Consider the following 25602-nt stretch of genomic DNA (forward strand, 5'->3'; position numbering starts at 1 on the left):
AACCTCAATCAATAATTTCTACTTGAGTGTCTTAAGAAAATTGACATGTTATGTAATATCTGATGGCAGCTCGTAGACAGACATTTGGTAAACTGGCTGTCTGGACGAATAAAATGACTCAAGGATAATGCTGAACGGTAGATTTGGAAGCACTGTCGCATGGAAGAACAAGTCTAGTGTATTCAACGTTTCCGGCATATTCAGCTGTACTTTTTTGTAAGGGAGGAAACACCAGTGAAATGTCTGTGCAACCGAAATACATCGATAAATTCAAAGAGGTTAAATTTCTAAATCTCTTTTTTATAGTCTGATAAATCTCATTTTTAGCAATATCCATTAGCACAGTTTAGATACACAGTATCAATTCAGCAATTTTCTTGGAAATCTAAATACATTGAAGATATCAGTAAAATGGAACATGTACCGGTAATTGCATTTCATAAACATGGAAAGTGTATAGTCCTTGCTTTTATTCACTGCAAATTCTTTCATTTGAGACGGGATGAAAATCCCTACGTGAGTATTTTGTGCTGGTGGATTTTCACAAACCTAACGCCATAGATGCATTTACCATCAATAGGAAACAGGCACACTGCCCTGGGAAATGGGACTACCTTATATAAATAAATACAGCAAAGCTAGTAGTTTCACGGCCAAAAATTCTACATTTCACTTGCATATCAAGTGACCGATGTGTTGTTCCTTGAATACGCAGACTTCGATATGAACCGTTTTTTATCCGTTTTATGGTTTGTCACCGTGCGTCATCCTCTATGTCAATCACTATATCTGCAATGATTAAATGCACAACTTCCATTAATATGCTCATCACAACTTCTGTTCATATGCTGATCAGTATTTTCTGCTGCAATTTTAAGTCGCTACTCCCTTGAGTTACATGTATGTATGTATGTGTGTGTGTGTGTGTGTGTATGTATGTATGTATGTATGTATGTATGTATGTATGTATGTATGTATGTATGTATGTATGTAGGTAGGTAGGTAGGTAGGTAGGTAGGTAGGTAGGTAGGTAGGTAGGTAGGTAGGTAGGTAGGTAGGTATGTATGTATGTATGTATGTATGTATGTATGTGTGTATGTATGTATGTATGTATGTATGTATGTATGTTCATACGTCCACCACTCTGTCTTATATGCTTTTCATTGACTCGACTGTTTGTCCTTCCACAAATTACTATTTTTTGCTGCCATTTTTCATTTACAACTTCCAGAACATACGTCAACGTCTATAACAAATAATTTTCATTTACTACTGTGCATGTTATTCGTCAATTACTCCATCACTATTTTTTGTCGCCATTTTAAGTCATGACATCTAGAACATACGTCAATATTTATAACATATAATTTTCATTGACTGCTTCTTCGTCCTCTACGCCAATACTATTATTGCCGCCATTTTAAGTCACGACTTCCGAGTCTGTATCATATGACCTTCACTGATGGCACTTCGTACTGCAATTGGATGTCATATTTCCTATATAGTACATACACACTTCCATATCTGTTTCATATATTTCTCATTGACTGCCTCGTCCTTCACGTCAATTATCATTTTTGCCGCCATTTTACAAGTCACGACTTCCTGTACATCCATATCTAGATATGAACTGCACAGGTCATCAAAACAACCCAAAACCACTTATCCAGCTGTTCTTGTCTCGAAGACAACACATCAAAACTTGATAGGGGAAACCATATTTTTGTATTAGCCAAGGGACTGTCCCATTCATGTTTACAGACTTCCTACAACCAGATATGAATGCATCTGCTAACATCATTCACTATGGGTCATCTGAGGACTCCAATTTTGTTGGCTTTGACGAGTGTCGCAGCTGTAAAACTGTCACTTGCCCTACATTGGCAGGTCTTTAAAAATACTGCATTCCACACAAAGATTCGGGTCAGGGTGAAGATGCACTATGTTCCAAAGTTGAGAGATCAGGACAAACACATCAAGAATGAACACATCATAGTTAAGTTGTCAGCTAACTGTCAGATTACATTTCACTATGCAGTCAGTCACTTACAAACACAACTACTACTACATTCCTCAGTTCCTACTGCAAACTTAACTTCTGCTGTAACGAATACAATTACTGACTTCAGTACAGCTCAAAAATTGCCTTCTAACTTAAGTAGCATTGGGCTAGTAGTGATATTACCAGGAATACCAGGCTGGCACTGACCCCTCACAAGCACATGTTGGCAATTGGAAGGGTTAATGCCCACACTTGCCCAGTGTTAACACCACATCAGCTCAGTGCTACCATTCGACTGGCACCAGCATGTGTTAGTGACTATCAGGGTTATGTCTGCATCATACTGATGTCAACATTAGTCACTAGTCTAGCTCAGTAGTAACACTGGACTGCCACTATATAAAACTTCCCCAGCATGTGCTAGCAACTAGAAGTTATAATGGTTACACCAGGCTAGCTCAGTGCTAACACCGGACTGACACAAACACCTCATCAGCATGTGCTAGCAGCTGGACCAGGAAGGGTTAATTTTAATGTCGTTGTTAACACCGGACTAGCTTATTGCTAATACTGCACTGGCAGTCAGGCACTATAACATGGTTACACCTCTTCAGCATGTGCTAGCATTGATCTAGAACTTAATACTAGCACCAACTTGACGTTACTACTACCATGTTGTCACAGTTTTCACATGAGTTTGACATCAGAAATGGATTCTAAAATTGTCATGTAATATCACCACCCACCATCCAGTAGTACTGGTAGTTACAGTTTGAATTTTTTACTATGATTATCATACCCACGAATTTCATTTCCAGATGAAATATATATAATAAATATAAACTGATGAAATAACTCCATTAAACTTTTCAAAATAATGCAGACGTCCATTCCAAGTACATGTAGCTGGTAAAAGCATACAAAAATATTAGTATAGAGAAACCAAAAGTGATCAACGGGGAAATAAAAATAAAAATATTTTTCACAAATGGGTGACACCCAGGCCAGGATTTTTGGCCACAATTGTTCACCCTTGTGGATACAATTTCAGAACTTTATGGACCACATGGAAGCCATTACCCATTCCTTGGATATCAGATGATGAGAAAAATGATCTGGGAGGGGTTCCTGGTGAAACCACAAAGTTTATAGCAATGATAAATCGGTGGCTATTCTAAGTTGTTTTTTAAGCAATGATGAATTGTCCAAAGCGACAGAAAAGTCTCCACCTAGAACTTAAAAGAGCTGAACTATGTCACTGCCTTACTTAGTTTATGTTGAAATTGCCATGTTATACATGTACATGTTTTTATGGGTACATGATTACGGCAACATTTATAAGTTCTAGGTCACAATGTAACCTGGATTCCAAGTCCATTCTTAAGATATTTCATCTTTTGTTATACTATAGAACAGGACTGCATCCATACCCAAGTTACAGTACTTGAACAAAAAATGTGAATTTCTTCCAGTGAGACTCTTCTACACTAAGACACTGAAGGCAGTTCAATACCAAATATACCCACACGTGTACTGTACAGCTCATATAAACCTAAGTAGTTTCTTCACTTGGTGTCAGCTTGGTGTTAACATTACACTAGTGCAAGCACCTTCCAGTTGTGAACACATGCTGGTGAGGTGTGATTGAGTTGCAGTCCAGAGTCACCAATAAGTTAGCCTAAAGTCAGAAAGGGGATTCCTGAACTGTGCGTCTTTTTTATTCAAACTGATCAGGTGAAATAAAGGAGACTGTGGTTATGTACCTGTATCTATTCACTCCTGTTTTAACTTTTATCCTGTCAATGGAAATACCCAACTATCATAAAATGGACAAGATTCCTGGGTGAGAACACTGTGGCATCCAGAATTTGGGATGTCAAAATGTTGGGAAAAGTTGATGCAGTACTAATACTAGCTTTATTACTCCCTTGAAAGGAGGGTGGGACACAGTGTCCATTAAGTGTTACGCATCATTAAAATCCAAATTCTCTCAAAATTCAAGCAAAGAAATCCAATTTCTGTCAAAAGTTTTGAAACTAGACTTCCTTGAACTTCCATGTTCCATCATACGTATGGAAAATACTTGCTAAGGGAAGAAATCACCTTTATTTTTTTTTTATCAGAGCCATATCCTTCCTTGATCTAACACACTGTCAATGTCATGTAGAAGCCAATTTTCTGGATTAGATGCTTTTAAGGACAATATCAAATTTCTAATTCTTGTGGGTCTTTATCACATCATGGCAGATCACTTCTGAAATGTTTATAATTCAAGGACACTTTAACTTGCATTCTAAGAATGACCTCATTTCAAAATCACAATGGTCCCACACGGACCACTTGATATCAATGATGTTAGACTCAGCTATTGTCTACATGGTACATACCAAAATGTTAACTCGAGCATGTCAGATTACAATCAATCACATGCACTCCAATCATAAACCAAAGGTCTTCTCAGAAGAGAAGTATTTAAATGACTACCACGAAACACTTATAATCCCATTGTTTGCAACAAAAAAATGAGCTCTATGCCCCTGATAACACTATTAAGTCTTATAACTCAATAAGCAATGCATCAAAACAACTTAAGGTAGAATGCACCTTGGGGACTCATCCCGGAGACCAATTTCCTTGAAAATCAAACTTCTTCCAATGTTGCCTTATGAAACCTGAAAGCTTGTTCCTGGTCCTTCTGAAATAATTAGTTAACTTTGGAGGTTTACCGTCTTGTTTTCAAGGAAATCATCACTCTTATATTCCCTTAGAAAGTGTACTTGGTGGCCATATTGGATTCAGTGGCCATATTGGATTCTAAAATGGCAAAATTTTAATATCATTTGGACCTCTATTTCAAAAAATTGTAAGGACACCCCTGATTTTTTTTCTTCATTTCAACTGAGAAAAGGTTGGTGTTTTCTTGAACAAAGTAACAGAAAAAGTTTAAAGACTTATTTCCGACGTACATTCTACTTTAAAATGTACAGGTTGGACTGGTTATCAGCATAGATGGGTACAAAAGTTATATTGCAGAAATGTTAGTCATTACTTCTTTCTTTAACTAACCTTGAAACTTTTAAAACATTAGTATTGACTCAATTTTATATAGGTTTAGGGGTTCTCATTTGTGTTCATACTCGGTTATTTTCAAAGGATAGACCCGATTTAATTTATTCACTTTGTAACTTAATAGTAAACTTAGTAATATAATAGTACACCTTTATATACTTTGTGATACACACCGACACTGTATATCATACCCCTGACAAGAACTAGTGTAGCAAGGAATTGATACCATCTCGCTTAAGGCATTACCTGTTTCTATGGTGACACAAGTCAAACACAGAGACAGCTACTGTTCTATCTATAGATAAGATTGCACAGATACGTGCACAGGTGTATAAGTTGGCGCCATTCTAAGCACTATTATACTGAACTGTATGTAGCAAAACAGTATGAACTGAATTCACAGTATGTTGAGGATTTACTATTCACTGATTGATAATCCGTTCAGTCCGTTGACTAAACGCTCACAAAATTTAACTAAGCTACATGCAAACCTTTTTTGGGATAACAATATCTATAAACTACAGTGCTCAGTTCTTAGCTTTTACACTTATCTATAAATAGTAAATCTTTATAAACTCATTTCAGAACATTTTAAAGAGTTAATTGGTCCTTGCTAATTAATAATTTATTTATTCATTAAAGCCATACCAATAGCTGACTTTCGGCTTAGGTTCTGTTTTTGTAGTTTGTATGCACTATAACACTATCAACATGGGTAATGTCATTTTTTTATAATATAAATTTGAAATCTTTAGACGTTAAAAAACAGTTTGCACAAAAACAGGAAGTCACATATTTTGTGGGGAAAGAAAAATAAGGTAAAGTGAAAACCTGTGTGATGATGCTGTATATATGTACGGCAGTTTGAATTTCCCACATCTTGCATAGATTACCCACAATACCCTTTAAATATCCCTGTAGTGTCTGTAACTTGTCAAAAAATTGTGACTGCAATAGAATCTAGTCAAATCTCATTTTCTATATCAATAATCAATAATCTTAGCCTCCATGTTTATGAAACAACAATATACTGTACATGACAATTGAGCAACCGACCTTGAATGACTTTGATACAAGAGAGTGCATGATTTAGACACAGATTTCAACAACTAGACAACTGGACTTCTTCCCTTGACACTGTTATTTATTGTAATGTCACATTCATGTACTAAAACTAGCTGGCAAATATTTCAACAATTACACATTCACTGTACTATCTTGTCCAATGAGACTAGCAATAAATTCTATTGGAATTGTCTACCAATAAATCACAACTTTCAAGGGAATAACACCAGTCATGAACATCGCAGTGAACTCAACCCACAAAGTGATGAACAGAGTAGAACGTCTTTGAGCACTCCTAAATAAATGTAAAACTCCTACACAACTGAATTTTCATCCACTAAACCATAGCACAAATTTGAGAAAATGCGATGAATTACATTTGAACAGCATCAGCACATTCAAGGGAGTAAAAAAACATCTCCATAATTCAGTACTTCAAAATGAATTTGAACGATACACCAAAGAAACAGCGCTGCGCTTGTTTGAGCACTCCGAAAGAAAATCTGACCCTACACAATCAAAACTTTTACACCTCAATACAGATATTTGATAAAAACCTGTTTGTATCACGTTTCATGCGATGATAGATGCTTGTATCTTATCTAGTTGTCATTTTTGGCGGGAGTTGAGCTTTGATATGTAAATCAGACCCTCAAAAAGATCTTTAAATTGCAAAACGGAAATATACGTGGAAGTTGTCGGCATTACTTGGAAGGGAACTTATCGTTTTAACTATTGTTTGTACTCCACTTTTACATTTTCAGGTGCCCTGAAACTGTCATCAAAGAAGAGGAAGCTGACAAACAGCATGCTCACAACAAATTCTGGCAGACACATTCAGAGGTGGCTATGTTCGAACTGGGTGTAAGATTTACGACCACAAGGGACCCCTTCATACAAATAACATCTCAATCTTTTTACCAAACTTTTGCAGTACACATAAAGAAGACAATGTTTCTTTGTTGTGGGCGACTCTACTTTGAATGCCTGCCAAGGACAACATAAAATGATTCAAGACTAACACATATCTCCATCTTCGTTTAATATTTAATCTTAATATAGTACCTCATGCAGAGCTTAATTAACCTAGAATGATTTTCTGAGGTTATGTGTATGTGTTTTACCGTTTACACATCCCAGAAACCGTAACATGTTTCCAAAATAGAGTTTGGAATTAGAATGCATGCGATCAGTCACTTGAAACGATAAGCCATTAGGAAAGGTGTTGAAGTAGTTTGTTAGATTACGAAGATACGCAACACCTCTACACACCTGTCATTTGTGGGTTTTTTTAACCATTTAATAGCTATGTATTATCCGCAGTAGATCAATTTCTCTCTGCTTGGTCATGTTAATGATTTTAAAAGCTGTAACAGGAACCTGTCTCGGTCACAAACTATCACTGCCCTGGGGGCACATTTTATATCTCCGACATCTGTACACAGAGTACGGCTCAACTTATTTTTCTGAATCAATGAATAAACTGCAAAATGTGCTTCTTATTTGGGATCGTGATAGGTCAGAGTGAAATACTACGCCTGGATTTGAAACTGTCATCTTCCTAATTGGTTAGATCACTATGTTTCTGTTTCAAATACAAGGCACCTTACCCTGGGACTTGATTTAAACTCTCTCCACCAGCACTTACATTATGTAGAATTTGAATTTTCCTATTTTCCTACAGTTCACCATGTATGCACTCCAACACAGATTTTGAAACATTTCAATTACATCGTGCAGCTTTACCAAGGATTTGGCATGTCTAAGCTTGTACTTTGTGCTAGTAGGAGATACTATCAGTTAGTACAGTAGCAAATAGTCTGATTGACAACAACTTGACTACACCTCTGCCACTTTGCATGTATGCATGTTTCAATACTCGGCTTTTAGCAGTGTTAACATGTGTCCCTTACTAGAAGTTCAAAATCAAGTGTACTGCATTAAAGTGAACTAACTAACAGTCAAGGTGTTTTAAAACAAACAACCTGAACTGAGTTCACTGCAATGCAGTGTGTGAGCCCCAACTACTTGAAATCACTTATTGTGACTAACACTCCCATTCTTCACCCTGGGTCTCACAAATTCAATAGACCTAGTTAAAATTCCTGTTCGTTGAAAACAACTGGTTCTTGTAAGGATAACATAATGACAGTCTACATTGAAGGAACAACATAAAACAGTCTTGAACACAGACAGGAATGATACACAACAAGTAAGAAACCACAAAACATGAATGGTCTGTTTACGGCGACGAGTTCATGCAGGTAACTTCCACCTATAAACAACAGGAAACAGTACACCTACCTTTTTTGTTGTAAAAAGGTTGTGAAAACTTCACGCTAATTCCAAATATGATCAGAAAAATGATCAAATTATGGCAACACCACCTCATAATGGTAATAATCCAATGATAAAAATCGCATAATCACAGCAAACATTGTTAGAAAAGTTGGCGATTATTTTAACACTCAACAGAGACAGAACTGCCTCTACATACATGTAGATGTTCTGATAATGGTGTATATGAGCGTGTCATGAATAATAAATGGCTATTGGCTGGGTCGATGTCTTATCTTGAAAGGGCCAAACAAAACTCGTTCCTGGGACACACTTGAGTGACGCTGAGGTCTTCTATGGCTACCTCCCAACACTTTGTGCAAGTACCTCTCTTTTCAACTTTTCTTGCAAAGTTTATTTCCAATCTCAAGCTTGACTGAGAGTAGTGGTAAACGACACTAATTCAGTAATTAGTGAACTTCTGCAGTTGTTACCCAATAGGTTCCCTGGGCAAGGGTGAGCGGGTCAGGGTCAAAGGTCGTGTGGAAGTACACCTGATGGAATGGCAGTTTGCATATTCAAATCATACCCTCCAAGGTTATCACAGAGTAAAATCAAATCAATAACACTATTCAGGAAGTACAAAGGGGTGAAAATGATAAAATTAGCGGATTTCGACATCAGGACAATGATATTTGAGTTTATTCACAGGGGATGTGATGTCAGTATGCTGTCAGAGATGGGAAGTTTCCATCCAAATTTAGTACCAGATTGACGTCAGATGCCGAAGGATATCATCAACATAGTGATTATCAACAACATTGTTAGCAGCCTGTAGCTACTAGAAACAACCAATCAGGTAGTATGAAAACACAATCTGTGCCAAAATGGTGGTAAATTCACTCACTGAATCCTTTTAATAGTTGTTAAAACTTGCACACTATCACGACAGCTATTTTCATCAAGTACATTTATATTGACAATCTGTTATTTGTCCTATGCAGTCAAGGTTTAGTAAATTCTACAGAGGTGAGAAAACAAAACGCAGTCTTGGCACCGGTCTCTGAGTCAACACCATAACTATTGTTTGACGTTAGATCACCAAAACATTATAAAGAACTGGCATGCTTCCAAAACAGAAAATGTATTCCAATGGGGAGACAATAAAATGGACAACAAACAAACAAGATGGCAGAGTACCAGAGAATAGAATACCTTCTTACAATGAGTATGAATCACAAAAACTATTTTTTGTTACAAAATTTGTGAGTTTTCCAGTTTTGTTGGTTACTTTCTGTATTTGGAAGTAACAGTGTGTGTACCCGAGTAAAGAGTATATGACACTTGATAGCCTACAACTTGGGCCGGTTGTCTGCTTTCTGAAGAATCACGTTCCTCAGAGGTACATAATGGTAGAGACTGAAGCAGCATGGGTGCTAGTAAAAAATTAGACTACTATAGTATGAGTTAGGCTAATGAGACAAATTTTTTTTACATTAAAATTTTTCAGAAAAATTTGCATTTTTTTAAACAAAAAAAAGCAAGACTATAACTTACATGTGGTGCGACGTCGCCTTTGTCGCCGTCGCCGTCGTTGCCTTGGCATTTTCTTGTCCAAACTCTGATTAAAAGTTGCAAGAAATTTAAGAAAACCTGGTTGTAATTATGCAGCCGTCTGACGGTAACCCTGGCACACTGCTCCGAGCATGATACAAATTTCTAAAACTTCTACATATCATCTGGAGTGTAGTACTTGTTAGCTGTCCAATAAACATCATGCCGTTCAAGTAACGGAGAAATACTATCTATCTACTTGAATATGCACTGGCGAGCTTGAATATTTACTAGGAATGGTTTTTGGATTAAATTGAACGAAAACATCTTCTCCAGGGGTTGGCTAGTAGCCCATCAAGGGAATGGTGTATCCTTTCCTGTCAAATCCTCTTCACTTGCCCCTCCCACTTACAACAGAATCTGACAAATCTAAACAGCTGTGTGAATTAGACAAGTAAATGTCACTCCAAAATCCATATAGCTCATCGGCAAGTTCTACGCAAATTTAATTGAGACAGCCAGAAAAATACTTTTCCTCTCACTGGCATAAACAAATTAAAACTCACCCACACTTCCAAGCAAGGTTAAAATAATCCTGAGCAATATTTTACTCTTGGTAGATTTTACTTGTCTTGTAAAATACAGTTTTATTTCTAAATTTGAGATTTTTAATAAGTTACTAATCAGCCTAGCGGATGTACATAAGCTACTGATTGGCACATGGATAAGTATATGCAAATTCATCATGAACTTTGACCTCCAAATGTATTAGAACTTTATGTGTTTATTTTTCAGTAGGATTACACCATTGAAGTAGCACTCTTGTAATTTATTCCTTAAACTTAATAGCTTTGAACAAGTTAACTCATTTCCATACCTACTTCAGATTTTCTCAAAACGCACACACACAACACACACACACAACACACACACATGCACACATACACACACACACAAAACACAGCACACACACAAACAAACACAACAGACGCTGATAATTGCAGTGATACATATTTGTTACACAGATGCAAGCAGACAGGCACACACACACACAAACAAAGTTTGACTTCAAAATCAGCATCCCTTTGTGAACACACAATACACCAGCCACATATTTCTAATATCATTCATAACACGCAGGTGACAACATGTTTTGGTTTTGCTTAGCAACAACAGCACAATAACTTTCATAACTTATGTTATTAAATTTTAAGATGTACGTTTGCATCATATTCTTTCAATCATTTCCATTTTTAGAAATTTAAGACTAATCTACGTTGCTTTGATCTTATTGAACTGTTCTTATTTCATTGATTATCAGTTGCCAGGCGACAAACAAGCTGTGTGCTTGCAATGAAGCAGAAGTAGATAAAATGAACACAATACATTAATTTTATCAATTGGCTATGAATCATCCAGTGATTAATTGCAGTGTAAACAATAAATTTAATAATTAATAGGGGAATCAACAGTAGCATTATGACTAATGAATGTAAAATGTTAAATACCCAGTTCAGATTAGGATAAAAAATGTAGATGAAACACAATTATCTAGCAGAGCTATAGAAAAAGTTAGACCAGAACAAAAGAACGATACTACCTATGTAATCCTTACGGCTCCATTGATATGATAATATTCATGCAAGCACCTCAAAATGAATCCCTAGCCTTTAATGAATTAATCACTTCATGTAGCACTCTGCAAGTTGGTGAATTTTTTGGTACAAAGTATAACTATATTTTGTCAGCCCTGATGTTGTATCACAGCACACTTTTACTTTATTTTTGTTTTTTTACATGTATTTTATTTCTACGATTCCTTTTGCAGCTAACCACCCATAATCACTAATCAAGTTCTCACACCAAAGAAATACAAATGCATAGCAAAGATAAATAAAAGTTTGTTTGTATATCACTATGTATGTGTATCACTTTTGACCCAGAGCCTCTCTCTTTTTACTTACCGCCCTTTAATTTGCTACCCTGGAACCCATGCCCATTACAGGACATACCATTATTCCTTGGCAGGGAATTCCATAAATTCCAGCATGGATTCATACAAACAACACAGATATACTCAGACATACACAGAGACAGACACAGAGACAGAGACAGAGACAGACGCATATGTGCATACATGCATGCATGCACAAACACATGCACACATAAACAAACACACAGAACACATATGCCAAGGTTTTTGAATTTAGTTAACAGTATGTTGAACACATTGCCAAATCTCTGGGCTATGCACCAACCAATGAGCATGCACACACATGCACACACACACACATGCACACACACACACAGTGCAGCACATGCAAGCATGCATGCATGCATACATACCCACACGCACACATCCACCCATCCACCCCCCCACCCCCACCCACACACACACACACACACACACACACACACACAACTTGTATATTCCATTTTGCAAACCTCAAGTTAAATTAAATCTCAAGTTTCCAAGTTCAGTGACTTCAATTTCCCTTTTAGTTTTCAAGTTTGGTAATACTGTATAGTAAATGTTCCTCCTAGAAACTGACATTTTGTTGCAGACCTGTCACTGCCACATGTATGTACACATACAACACTGATGGAGGCAATTTAAAGCAAATTAACTCCAGTAAGTGCAAACAGCATCTACTGACAATCAAACCGTAAATTGGGTTTCAAGCTCTCACTCAAATATAGTTAGTACTTCAATGCAAGCAAAATCCCCAATCACCGTTTACCTAGCTTCTGATGTGTCACTGCCCTCAATCATAATTGCTACCCCTATCCCATTTGTCATGTACAATGTGCATTAAAATTCAGATCATGAGAGCCACAGCCGTACGTAATACTCAAAGTCTGATAAGTACCCCTCTAAAACTACCCCCAGTTTGATAAATACCCTTCCAAAACCACAGAGCACAGCCAAAACACGTCAATAGTATTTGCGAAGGAAACAATGTCAAGTTTTCAGTGAAAGCAAACATAATCCGTCTCTCCATTGACAACACAATAAAACACTGCTGTCAACGTTTTCCAAAGACATAGCTCTATTGACAGTAGGCTATTCAAGTATTGACCACAACCTGAATAAGTACCCCAACAACATGCTTTTAAATTGTCTACCTTGGTGTAGACTGCGTTGGCCCCAATACATACTTTGCAGACAAACTCAAAAGATCTTCTCTTCAAGTTTTTATTACGATGTCAGTGGCCGACATACAGAAAACCGAAATGATATATACCACTTATTTAAACGCACCTAAAACCTTATTCAATCATTAAACAATATATACAAGTTAGATATAATTCCGCAATTCATGTTATCGCCCCAGGTTATGGCCTAATCTGATTAAACGCCAGATAAGAGAGATGCGCCTTTCATTTACTAGACAGTTTGTTACGACCAATCCCGTCTTTTGTGTGAATGGTTATCTCTTCTGATTAATCACATTCAAAACGTCATGCTCGGAAAAAAGATTGCCATCTGGAGGAAATTAAGAGACCTAAGAAGCTGAGAGGTAGTCACCTGAAAGATGAAACTGATCACATAAACAAGAAAGTGATGAAAATACTAATGTCTGATTTCAGTGCAGCAGGAGTCACACTTATAGAGGAATTACTGTTAGACAAAGTCTTTAGAATGAGTAAGTCGATCTATATGTACTCAACCACAAGAAGAACAAAAGTTAAGAAAAATCATGTTTTGAAAATTATTACTCTTCAGTCAAAATTATTATTTTTCTCTTTCCTACTCTCATTTAATTCTGTATATGGCTTTTTTGTTTGTAATATACATAAATAAATAATAAATAAATAAATAAATAAATAAATAAATGAAATTATATCAATGTAATAGCAGGTGACGTATATGTTATCAGTAATGTGAAAAGTATAAAACCGTGGAGAAAAATTTTGAAACTTAAGTTCAAGTTCAAAGGACAGTGCACTCATATGGTTTCATTTAGTATGTGTAATTGTTACCACCCTCTTCAGAGCTGACTATGTCAAAAATCAATAAGCACTAATTAGCATTATAAAGTAGGTGTTAATTGATTTAATTGGTTTTCAGGGTTATACTTGCTAAGTCCCCTACTGTTTTATTGTAATCAATGGATACTTCCATCACTGCAGGTCATCTAATCTTATGACCTCAAAGGTTAGAGTTCAAGACCAAAAGTCTTGCTACCGGAAGTAACACAAGGTTTTCTGTCTGAAAGTTGGCTTAAAGTTGTAAGAATTTTATTTACTCAAACCGACGATCAAAATTATTGTGTACGAGAGTCTCAAAAGATTATTCAACTGGTAGGGAAGAACTGAAAGATAACTTTTTTGATAGAAGCGCCGTTTGCCTCCAATGCTCCAATTTGACAACTCCTCCAGTATTTATTTATAGTTGTTTGCAATTTGTCTTCCCATCACTTCTACAATGTTTTTCTTTTCTTTGTCAAAGTGTGAATAAAAGTTACTCTCACCAACATTTCTGGTTGATTACTTTTGGTATTTTAATATATAATATCCAGCGATAGAATCTTAACTTTCTAGTGAACAACAATCATCAGGAAAGTCAGAATAATTTAGAAAATAGATGATTCTCCAGTCATTCTAATAATGAAATATGACAAGCTATGTGTTTAATAAAAAGTACACTGTAATGTAATTACTTGAAGGCCAACAAAAAACAGATTAGGATTAGTGTTACGTCTAGAAAAAAAAATTGTCTGGCAGAATCATTGAAAAAGTTAGTCCACAACAAAACAATAATCCTATCTAATTCTGATACATTCACTGATTAAGATAACACTAATCTGAAAACCTGGGATTGAAGCATGGGTCTTTAAAGTCCAAGACAATTCTAGAGATTTATTGTCCACTGGTTCAATTAATTCAGTGGTAAACTTTTACACAATTTTATGAAAAGTCATGGCGACTAGACGTTACTTGGAAGGTGACTAAGCAATCTCACCTCACACACGGCAACAACTTTTGAACAAAAGACTGCCACATACATTTAACGAAACGTGTGGAAAGACAAAGAGGTGAAATTTGCCTGGGGAGAAGAAGACATTCACTTCACAGTGAAAGCAGCCAATGAACCTAGGAAACACACCCAGTTAGCATGACCTTACCTAAGGTCGGGGCAGGTCAAAGGTTATACACCCACAGACTAACTCTTTCCTTTTATTCCTTTGTTCGTCTTTCCTGTTTGCGCATCTCTTACCCCTTCAACGATTACTCACATCAAATGAAAATGTCTACTTACAGAATACAAAGTTACTGTGAAAGGAACCCAGAACATTCATTCTCAAATCACTAATTGTTTAAAATGATAAATTGCTGCAAAAATGACGCAACACATGTCAGAAGTGATAAAATTGGTACAAAAGTGATACAGCAATATTACGATGGTGTTATGTTGGTAAATGAACAGTCACTGGGCAGGGTGGTTGTAATGGTGGTGGTGGTGGTGATGGTGGCAGGGGTGATATTGGTGGTGCTGACTGTGATGGTGTTGGTGGTGCTGACTGTGATGGTGTTGGTGGTGATGATGGTAGTGGTAGTGGTGGCGGTGATGATGGTAGTGGTAGTGGTAGTGATGACGGTGGTGGTGGTGGTGGTAGTGATGGTAATGGTTGCAGTGGTGGTGGAATCAGTCCCTACATCAACTATGTATTACATTCACGTTTGCTTCTGGAAGTGTTGGCATCATACACATACAATGTAGCACAGAATTCAGAATCCAATTAAACGTCTGGACATACGTGTACAGGGTGGTGGTGTTGGTGGTAGTGGTAGTGGTGATGGTGGTGGTAGTGAAATCATTCATTGAAACTAGATCAACTATAAATTGTCTTCTGGAAGTGTTGAGATCACAGCCTAACATTCAGAATCAGATTAAATATTTGGACATGCATGACAACACGTTTGATGGAATGATACATAGATAGAATTTATCGCCTACATCTTTTCATCTTGTTTAACATACAGTTGGAATCTCACACACAAATTAGTAGTTTTCAAACGAATTCACATGCACTTTCGAAGAGAGCTTTGTACAAAAAATAATTTATTTTGGGGTTTTTTTAATGATCAAATCTGACTTAGTATGTTGAATTACTGAGAGCTTACAGCTTTCCTTTATAACTTCTGAATTATTCTACGGAACTTTTGAACATATCCTGGGAATATTTTTGGAAATAGAGGATAAAGTAATTAGATTCTAGAACACACCATTTTGTTTAATTTCTAAAATGATAAAATTTTAAATTCCAGGAGGGACAAACGACTACTCCTTTTCTGGTCTTCAACCAGCAGTCACCAGTCTGAAGTTGCTGTTCCTACAATGTAGACTGCAGACAGGATGGTTAGATGTTACTTTATTTAGTTAGTCTTGTAAACTCATGTATTTACGAAAAATATAATATGTCTGCAGTGTGAACGAATTCTAAACTTTATCATTTGAGTATTTTTTATGACTCTCATCACGATTCCAACCACATCACTCAAAAACAGACAAGACACAAAGTTGTCAAACTATATAGCTTCTCAGTTTATCAAACTAGACATCTATATATCTGAATCTTATACTGCACTGTGCAGCACCCAGCAAGCCACTATCATGTGTATTTTCCTAAATTTAGAACGCCAAAACACAGACCATAAAAACGCAAGACCTTGTGCACCATGGAGTGACGGGAACACTGCTCTAGGCATGGTTCGATGGCCTATTCTCCCAATTAGCCTCATGTTGACTGGTGTTGTGTTGACTTGCTAACTTTAGCATGGGGAGATCTTACACTGTATTAGACATAGTAAACACACTGTTAGATTCCCTGCTGATTGTCTGTTTATAATTAGCTGAATCCAGCATATTGGCTTCAATTTGACCACCATATTCATACATCCCCCCAATAACACATAGGTCAACAAACGAAAACAACTCAGGAATTTTTGTACCCTTGTACAGAACTAAGCTACCAATCAAACATACAACTTCTGTGCACTTTTCTGTTGTTGCGTGTCTCCCTAGCATCTCACCTACATATTTTACGACAATTACATGCAACCATGTAACACAAAAATCACTGTTTTCTATAAACACAAATTATGTAGTCGAGGTACCCAACTACTGTATTTCTTGAAAACCAACCATCTCAGATTTATTACTGAAATGGCATATGCATGTGTAGTTTATAGCTACCCCTGTAAACTTTGTGACTTGCCGAATGACCTAGAAATCATTTTGCCGGGGTAGTTAAAAAATACAGCAAGCTGGTACTAGGGAAGCTATATCTATACTCCCTCGACAATTCATCAATTCAACTGAAAAGTCATTGACAGTTTTTGACAACCCAAACTTCCAGTTTACACAATTTACTGCATCATGTAGTAAAATAATTTCCGATGGAAAATGAAAAGTGACAGAACACTGCTGTGATGCTGGTCTCAAGTTACAGCGTCTGCTTGATTGGATTATTATTGCATTTTGATTCAAACAAATAGTACTATCAGAGAATTTTGGTCCCTCTATGAGTTGGAAAGGCAGTTAGTTATAAACTTGTATATGCACACGTACGTACGCACATAGTACATACATGCATATACACGCATGCACATACGTAGTACATAAATTGTACACACACACACACACACACACACACACACACAACACACACAGTGATAGACATACACAAATGCACAATTTTTGCAAACCTACAAAAATGTACAATTTGGGACTACATTTGTATATCTAGTTCAACACTTCAGGCTTTTCCACACCCTGGCAACTTGTACATTGTAACATAGCATCAGTCAAAATGAAGGCCTTAAATTTTAATTGGCTATAAAATGAAAGACCGCTCAAATAAACACAGTTATGCTGTATATGGTCTATGATGAGAGCCTTGGCACCAAGCTATGAACATTACATAGGGGTATTTACATAACAGTGAGACACTCTCGTTATCGTTATCGCAACACTGGAAGATGGAGCTCTGTCCATTCCATAGAAATCTCCGCTACTGCCATCCTTGTAGTAGTATCCATCGCAACCAGCATTCCATCGATTATTCCATTGATAAAAGATGAGCGGGAAGAATTCACGGAATGTTTTCCAGCAGTAGCTTGGGGATGACACTGCTAAATTGAGTGTGACCAAACAAGTTGACTTATCTTTCCTGCCATGTGCTAAAGACATCTGTCACGTGCATAATTATGAGTGATACAAGTCGTATCAGTTCACTAGTAAACCCTGGAGGAAATTCCCGCCAAAACCCACCAATCAAAAGTCACCACGTTTTCCATAATTATTAATTGTTTGCATATGACTTTTAGATATGTATAAGTGAAGACTGATGAAAAGCGATTTATTCAAAATGGTTGGCAAAAAATTGCTGAGCGTTCTATGCCACAGATGACAATTTTGGGATGTCGCCAAAACTCCCCAATCAAAGTCATCACTTTTCCATAATTTGTAACGTTTACTTATCAATAAACAGTTACATTACTTTTGAAATTGAGCAAACATTTACATTAAAATAGATCATATAACACTTTATGCTGCAGACGACAATTTTAGATCTTTTGATTCTCATTTTACAGTTACAGACGACAGTTTCCAAAACTATTATGTATAATTTTACGGTTGCATACAAAATTTAGAACTATGATGTACATTTTACGGTTGCATACAAGTTTTTAGAACTGCGATGTTTATTTTACGGTTGCAAACAATTTTAGAACCACAATGTATATTTTACAGTTGTAAACCACGATTTTAGAATCATGATGTTAATTTTATGACTGCTTATTGCATGATTGTCATATATTCATAGTTGAAACTGTTTACTGTTTGAAAACTTGGCACGCTATACAGGAAATAGTCTAACCCCATGGCGTCCAGCAAACGATTCATGTTGTTACTTCATTTACGAATTGTAATCTAGCCGTCTCAAACCACTATGGACACAACACTGCCTCTACCAGACTCTATATCATATTTCTATAATGAACTCAATACCCTGCATGTAATGCATGTTACACTGTCTCAACACCAGTCTGTTTTATTCTGCATGAAAACAAGGAACATCTGTATTACAGTGGATCCATAGAGATCACTTACAAAATCTGTTGTATATTAGGGGGTCTAACCCTATAAAAAAAACATCAACCTAACTGACCTGAACTCCCTAGCTTGGTTATAACAGAACTTTACTGTGTGATGGCCTTCTTTATTTCCTGTAGTTTTTTGCCGCTAGACATCAACCATGCCCTCAACAACAATCTAATCAAAATTATCTCCATTTTTTATTTGATTTATGAAGGCTATGAGTATGACTATGTAGTACTCTGCAAAGAATTGGGGATGTAATAAAAGCAATTATGTTTGCTTATAACTGGTACTAAAAAAAGCTTCTATATGTAGTTACAGCTACTGGAGTTTTCCTTTAGACTAACAGGCAATCTTCAAAAACTTTATACATTTGAGTGGTGGTGGTGGTGGTGGTGGTGGTGGTGGTGGTGGTGTTGTGGAAGAAGGGTGGCCCATGTTGTGGGACTCTGGATGCAACACGTTTGTTTTTCATGTTGTTTTGTTGTGTGTGAGTGGAGGTGTAAATGGTAACGATACTGTAGAGGAACTAGACTGAAGCTGTGTGCCATGGGGAAGTGTTTGTAGGGAAAAGGGATATTGTGGAGAGAAGGGTGTTGTTGAAAGGGGTATGTACATGTATGTAAAAATATGTATAAATATCCTTGTAGTAATGGTGTTACCTTACAGGTACACATGTACTTTGACAAAGACTATTTAGGCATCACAGACCATCAAGAACACTGACAGTTTTCAAATGCTGTAATCCCAAACTATCCCATAATATATATCAGTCCCTTGATACAAGTGCTGCATGGTATTACAATCAGCAATTCTCTGATAGATAATCTGTGTGTGTATAAAGGTGAACTTCCATATCTGCGTTACAGACAATTTTAATTAAGAAACTTAGAATACAACTGTGCTACCAGACATTTTTTTAATTAGAAAAGATCAATATATTAACCGTTAACAGTTTTAATTAATCATTTATTCATAAAATTCAATTTCTTAATATTGTTGACCTTCTTAGCTGTTTTTGTCATATTTCATATATATGCAATTTTGAATCTTTCCTGGTAATCACTCGCATAAATTAAAGTTCACAAAATCTTTTAATTACTATTTATACAATTGTCTGAAAATTCTTATTACGGACTAGTATTGCAATACCCTTGACAAATCTAACAATGGTATGAATGAGACCATTAATTCTAAATTTAACAGGTAAAATGTATGTTAAAAAATATAGTATATTTTATTTGACATGAAAGTGTAAAAAAAAATATAGAGAGTCAAAAACAACATACAAAAACAACAAAAACTAAAATATTAGATAAATTATAAATATATTTAAAACACTAAACTACAGTATTGAATACATTTAGATAATAGTGAATTAGAGAAATTTCTAAAGCTAGTATTATTCGTGATAAAATCATCATTTCAACTCATTCTTTTGAAATATTCTCTTTGAGATAATATTGAAAAACTTTTATCATAAATTTCGATAGTTCTTTGAATTTGGTTTCTGGCTTCAATATTACAAATGTATTATATGCTATAATGACTTAATCTGGTGTGGCTAACAAGAGATCACTATGTTTATTTGTAAATGGTATTATTCTAAATAGTTTTAATCTGTATTAATTAGTTCTTGTATCATGGCTACAGGTTCTAATTACTCACTGAGGATTGTTTCAACAGACTTTTGGTCAAACTGTAAGTTTGCTGATTTTAATGCTAATTTCTATCATTAATCTATATATGCAACAACAACAAAAACTCCTCCTGTTTTTGATACTAATACCAAACTTACAAAAACTAATAATAATTAAAATATTTACACATAAAAACAAACAATTTGGACCTTGCCTTGTTTTAGTTATATTTGAAGGCAAAATTCAAAGTTCAGCTACAAGCTATGTCAAGTTGAGTCTAACCTACACCGGACATTAAAACTCTCTCAGTGTGTACCAAAGTGTGCTAAGTCAATACAACACAAGGTTTACAGGCTCTAAAAGAAGTTGTCTAAAGAGAGTCCGAAAATATATATGACAAACTTCTAAGAAAAGGCTCATTAAACCACATGTGACAGGTACATGTACATACATGTTGAACACCTACATTACAAGTATCTGCTGAGAATGACATATAAGATAAGAGATCTTGATCGGTTTACACTATTACAACCACTTCTTGTACTTTTAAACAATGCTACATGTACACCCACTCCTCACCACCATCCCTCCCTCTCCCTGAACAAACAACCAAAATCATTTTCGTTTTCATAGTTGATTCCCAATGTAGCTTCTTTATGATATCTGTTATTCATATTATAATCTAGTTATCTACCTAGTGTCTACAATTTCATTTAATACCTAAATGAAATTAAAAACTGGCAAATTTATAAGTAAAAGCCACAAATTACTCATTTAAAACACATAATTATATTCAATTTTACTCATTTTGATTCTTATTTCTATTCACTGGGTTTAATTTCTCTCTCCAGTATGAACGAGGTAATTATTAATATATATGTTAATTCTGATCATCTTTTAAGTTTTATTTGGCAATTTACTGCTAACTGCAAGGCTTTGACTAATTAAAACTGAAAACCTTAATTAAATTCACTATAATAATAACACAGGATGCAATACAAGTGTATCCTAACTTAATGAGATATTTAAAGCTCATTTGCTAGCAGCACTAAGATTAATTGTACTATAAATTAACCTTAATGAATAGTCATTAAATTTCACACACTCACCCCACAAGTACCTCCTTCTCTCCCTACTAATCTAATAAATGGAATAGTCCGTGTCCTCACTTATGGAACTTGAGTCAACAGGATTAAATTACAGGGGCAGGTGGCATACAATGTTGAAATAACATTATTTTGTTTTTAATTCTGCTACATTACATGAATTACTAGGCTATGATCAAACATAATGTTTTTGTAATTAAATCACACCAAGTGCTACTTGAGAAATTGTTTCAACGCAACTTATTAGCATACCGTCCTCTACGACTGAGACTCTCCTTAGAAACTAATATTTCATTTTGCGATTGGACACTTTTGAGTTTTGGGATAGAAATCTACTTCCGTGTCTATCATTTAGGTTTTTTTTCGTAAAACACAACTAAAAATAAAAGTGAAATATTTCAAATTTGAAACGAAATGAAACAGAAAGTACAATTACCTCTACTCGTGCACAGAACTTGAAAATTTCTAGTTCAGCAAGTTTAACAGTATAAAAACTATCAATTATTTGAAAATTACCCCCCAAAAATGTACTTATATAGTATATTATCAATTCTTTAGCAAGTGCAGCCAAGTGTTGTACAGCAAAAAATATTAAAACACACAAATAAGAATATTTAAAAAAAAAAAAAAACATGAAAACTACCAGGTGACATCCCTGAGGTTACTATTTGATCAAATTTAATGATTAACTTTCATACTGGTATAAATTATGCACGCTTCAATAGTGAATTATTAACTTTATTGATCTTTCATAACTGTTATTTCTTGTAACAAATATGAAGATTTTACTAATGTTTCTACTTGATTGTCCAAATATTGACTGATTTAATCAATTAAAAGTGTTAACAGGTTGGGATTCACAGGAGTACGGGAACATGTTATGTTCTGTCGTCTTCAGTATTTGAACACATCAAACAGATGTGTGAACCATGGTCCCACTAGTACTGGTTGACTGACCGATATAAGATACCCCATTTTTGGATTGCATAATTTCGACCCAAAACTTGCAATAATTCGATTACAGAGTCATATTTAAAGTGATATATTTATGTAGCAATCCTCGCAATATAAATATTAGCCAAAGTTTTATTTTCTCCCCTTGCGTCACCTTCCTAGTCAGGCAGTAACAGGTCTTTGGTACTGACTCTGACGTCACGCATTGTTTGCCGGCTGTGACATGCCTATGGATATAACACTTGAGTGGACGCGATAATTTACAACGTTGCATGATTCAGACAAAACCAAAGCGTTTCTCGACTAGCGGTTGCTGTTTGCCGGTGACCTGTCAGGGAGACTCGATCTAGTTGCAATATGGTAAATCCGTGACCTGTATGTCAACCTGACAGACTCCCCTATATCACAGCCAACAGGAAACCAAACGGTTTGCTACGGAACTTATTATGGCCATGGGCGGATAGCGGCCAAGTCACCGATAACATCGAATCGACACTTTAAATATGGGACAGTTACAAAACATTGCTTTCCTGTTCGATACATTTAACTTGATTTACGCTAACTTGTCGAGTTCTCGACCGTACTGAAAGAATAACGAACGTGCTTGATTCGTTGTCAAAAGCACTACAGACACAGCAGTTGTCTTTTTCTCAAAAAACACATTTTACGTGTGAGAAAGTAACTGACATGCCCAAGTAAAATCAAATGAAAAGTTCCCCGCTGTGTTGACCAATTAAAACAAAATTCAATAACTCCCATCCCAACGGTTGCTTGTTCTGCGACACTCTCTGAACTGTCAGTGCACTTCAACACTGCGATACTATCAAACACGCGTATTCTTACACATAAATAGTTTGTTTTCATTGTTGCGTACACGCCCAAACAAGTTTACCAACTTGAACCAAAACTTGAAGGTGTACTCACGTTCAGCCGATGACAATGACCCGGTTCCCAACAGAAGAAGTACATACACGAGTAAAGCTATCAAAGATTTTCCTCCCATCTTTAACAGCCTAAGACATTCCAGTTCCAGAAATAAAACGAATTGTTGTAGGAAGTCCACGAAACAGCACAGTCTTGATTCAAAACTTCGACAGTACCATGTTCATCACCACTTGTCTTAGTGTTGGCGGAAGTGACCTCAATGGGTTGTAAGTGGTTACTCACGGGACAAAAATGGACATTACCTAATAATAGAGGGCGCTCTGGCCAGTTGGCCAATCGTGTGCTGCTTTGACTATCCTGATACCACTTGTTCTAGTTATACTAGATTTTGACATTTGAAACACGTCGTTTTTACGAGATTATTTGTACAGATTTACTACTACTCTCAAATCTAACATCGATAACATCAACACACATGCCAGTTCCATGAACATATCAGCGCTGAGAGTCACCTGGGGTTTTTTTATTTTGTTTTAATTTGTGTTTCTTTGTGTGTGTGTGTGTGTGTGTGTGTGTGTGTGTTTGTGTGTTTGTTTGTTTGTTGGTTTGTTGGTTTGTTTGTTTGTATTTATTTTTCGTTAGTTTTTTTTAACTACAATATACTATTAAGTATTTGTATTTTAAGTGTTGCATACATAATCATTCCTGAGTCTATGATATTCGTCGTATACATTTATAAAAAGCTGGTTTATATTGGTAAAAGGGCGATTCCATCAACCAAAATTCGCATACTAAGGTTGTGTTAATATTGTTTGTTTGTTTGTTTGTTTGTTTGCTTGTTTGTTTGTTTGTTTGTTTGTTTGCTTGCTTGCTTGCTTGTTTTTTGATAAACTTATACTTTGGAAGAGAAAAAACATAGATACTATAGCAGTTATGTCTTACTCCTTAAAAAAGGCCTTGAGTAAACCTGTCATCAAAACTACAAGGTCTTAAAAGTTCTAAGCCGTAGTCAGACATCATCTGATCAGTCGTTTTTTACTCCATTACGACAAACTGATGTGATTTACGGCCCTAAAATCTTAGATTTCAAATTTACATTTATCCGGTTGTTAGGCATGACACGATATGAATCAACTAGACAGTGTACTCTCTGTAAATCCAAACACAGGCGTCAAAGAAGTTTTCATATCAGAATATATCGGATGAATGGTAGTAGATTTTCTAGACTGAAAGTTTGTTGACACCAAGGCTAGTCTGTGATACTTTTCTGCACGTCTAGAATGCTCTCCACCATCATTCGGCCTGTCTCCGCTTTGCAGCTCTTCTCTGAAGAACCATCATTTCAACGCGACTCTTTTTAGCTGAACTTTTTTTTATATATAGAAACCGTTACTTTGAGCTGTTTTTAGTACTTTTGTAAAATACATTGGGATTGTAATACAATGTACTATTTTACATAATTTATTTATCGAAAAATTCTAACAGTTTTTAATTTCCAAACAAATAAAGATAAAAGAACACTGAAGATGATTCACACAGCTACAGGTTGTCGGAATCTATTTGACGGATGTACGTCGTGACGTTTGGCACATGTACACATGTACGTATTACGCAAACAGTGAACTCTGCGGGTCAACTGTGACGTCAACAGGAAGCACCATAGGGGATTCAGAGTAATGAATACTCGACTACGATCGAAACTTGAAGTACAAAATTTTAACATTGAGATATCTTGTTGTTTTTTTCTACGAAAAGAGGAGTACAGTGTAATCAGACCCTTCTCAATCTGAAATGTTTTTTTTTCATTCTGTGCCCAATGAACGAACAAGCGTGGTATTCAATATACACGTGACCAGTCATATTCCCGTATACATTTGTACCTCAATAATATAGAGTCATGATGAATGGGTAGAGTGGCCGGCTTGAAATCTACAGGTTGCA

General features: G+C 35.9%; 1 protein-coding gene across 6 annotated transcripts in view; it reads right to left on the bottom strand.

The window, feature by feature from the left end:
• The window catches only part of LOC144450478 (receptor tyrosine-protein kinase erbB-4-like), a 109688-nt gene extending 85779 nt beyond the window's left edge, over positions 1-23909 (bottom strand). For 2 of the 6 annotated variants that reach the window (XM_078141097.1, XM_078141098.1), the window contains exon 1: positions 8441-8934. In XM_078141097.1, coding sequence (XP_077997223.1) covers positions 8441-8528 — 88 coding nt within the window. In that variant the 5' untranslated portion in view covers positions 8529-8934. Of the gene's footprint in view, positions 1-8440; positions 8935-23700 lie in introns of those variants that run through there. The other 4 variants (XM_078141096.1, XM_078141095.1, XM_078141099.1 and 1 more) reach the window with 4 other exon arrangements.
• Positions 23910-25602: the final 1693 nt, after the last annotated feature.

Source organism: Glandiceps talaboti, chromosome 20, assembly GCF_964340395.1.
Source record: "Glandiceps talaboti chromosome 20, keGlaTala1.1, whole genome shotgun sequence".
Classification (NCBI taxonomy): domain Eukaryota; kingdom Metazoa; phylum Hemichordata; class Enteropneusta; family Spengelidae; genus Glandiceps; species Glandiceps talaboti.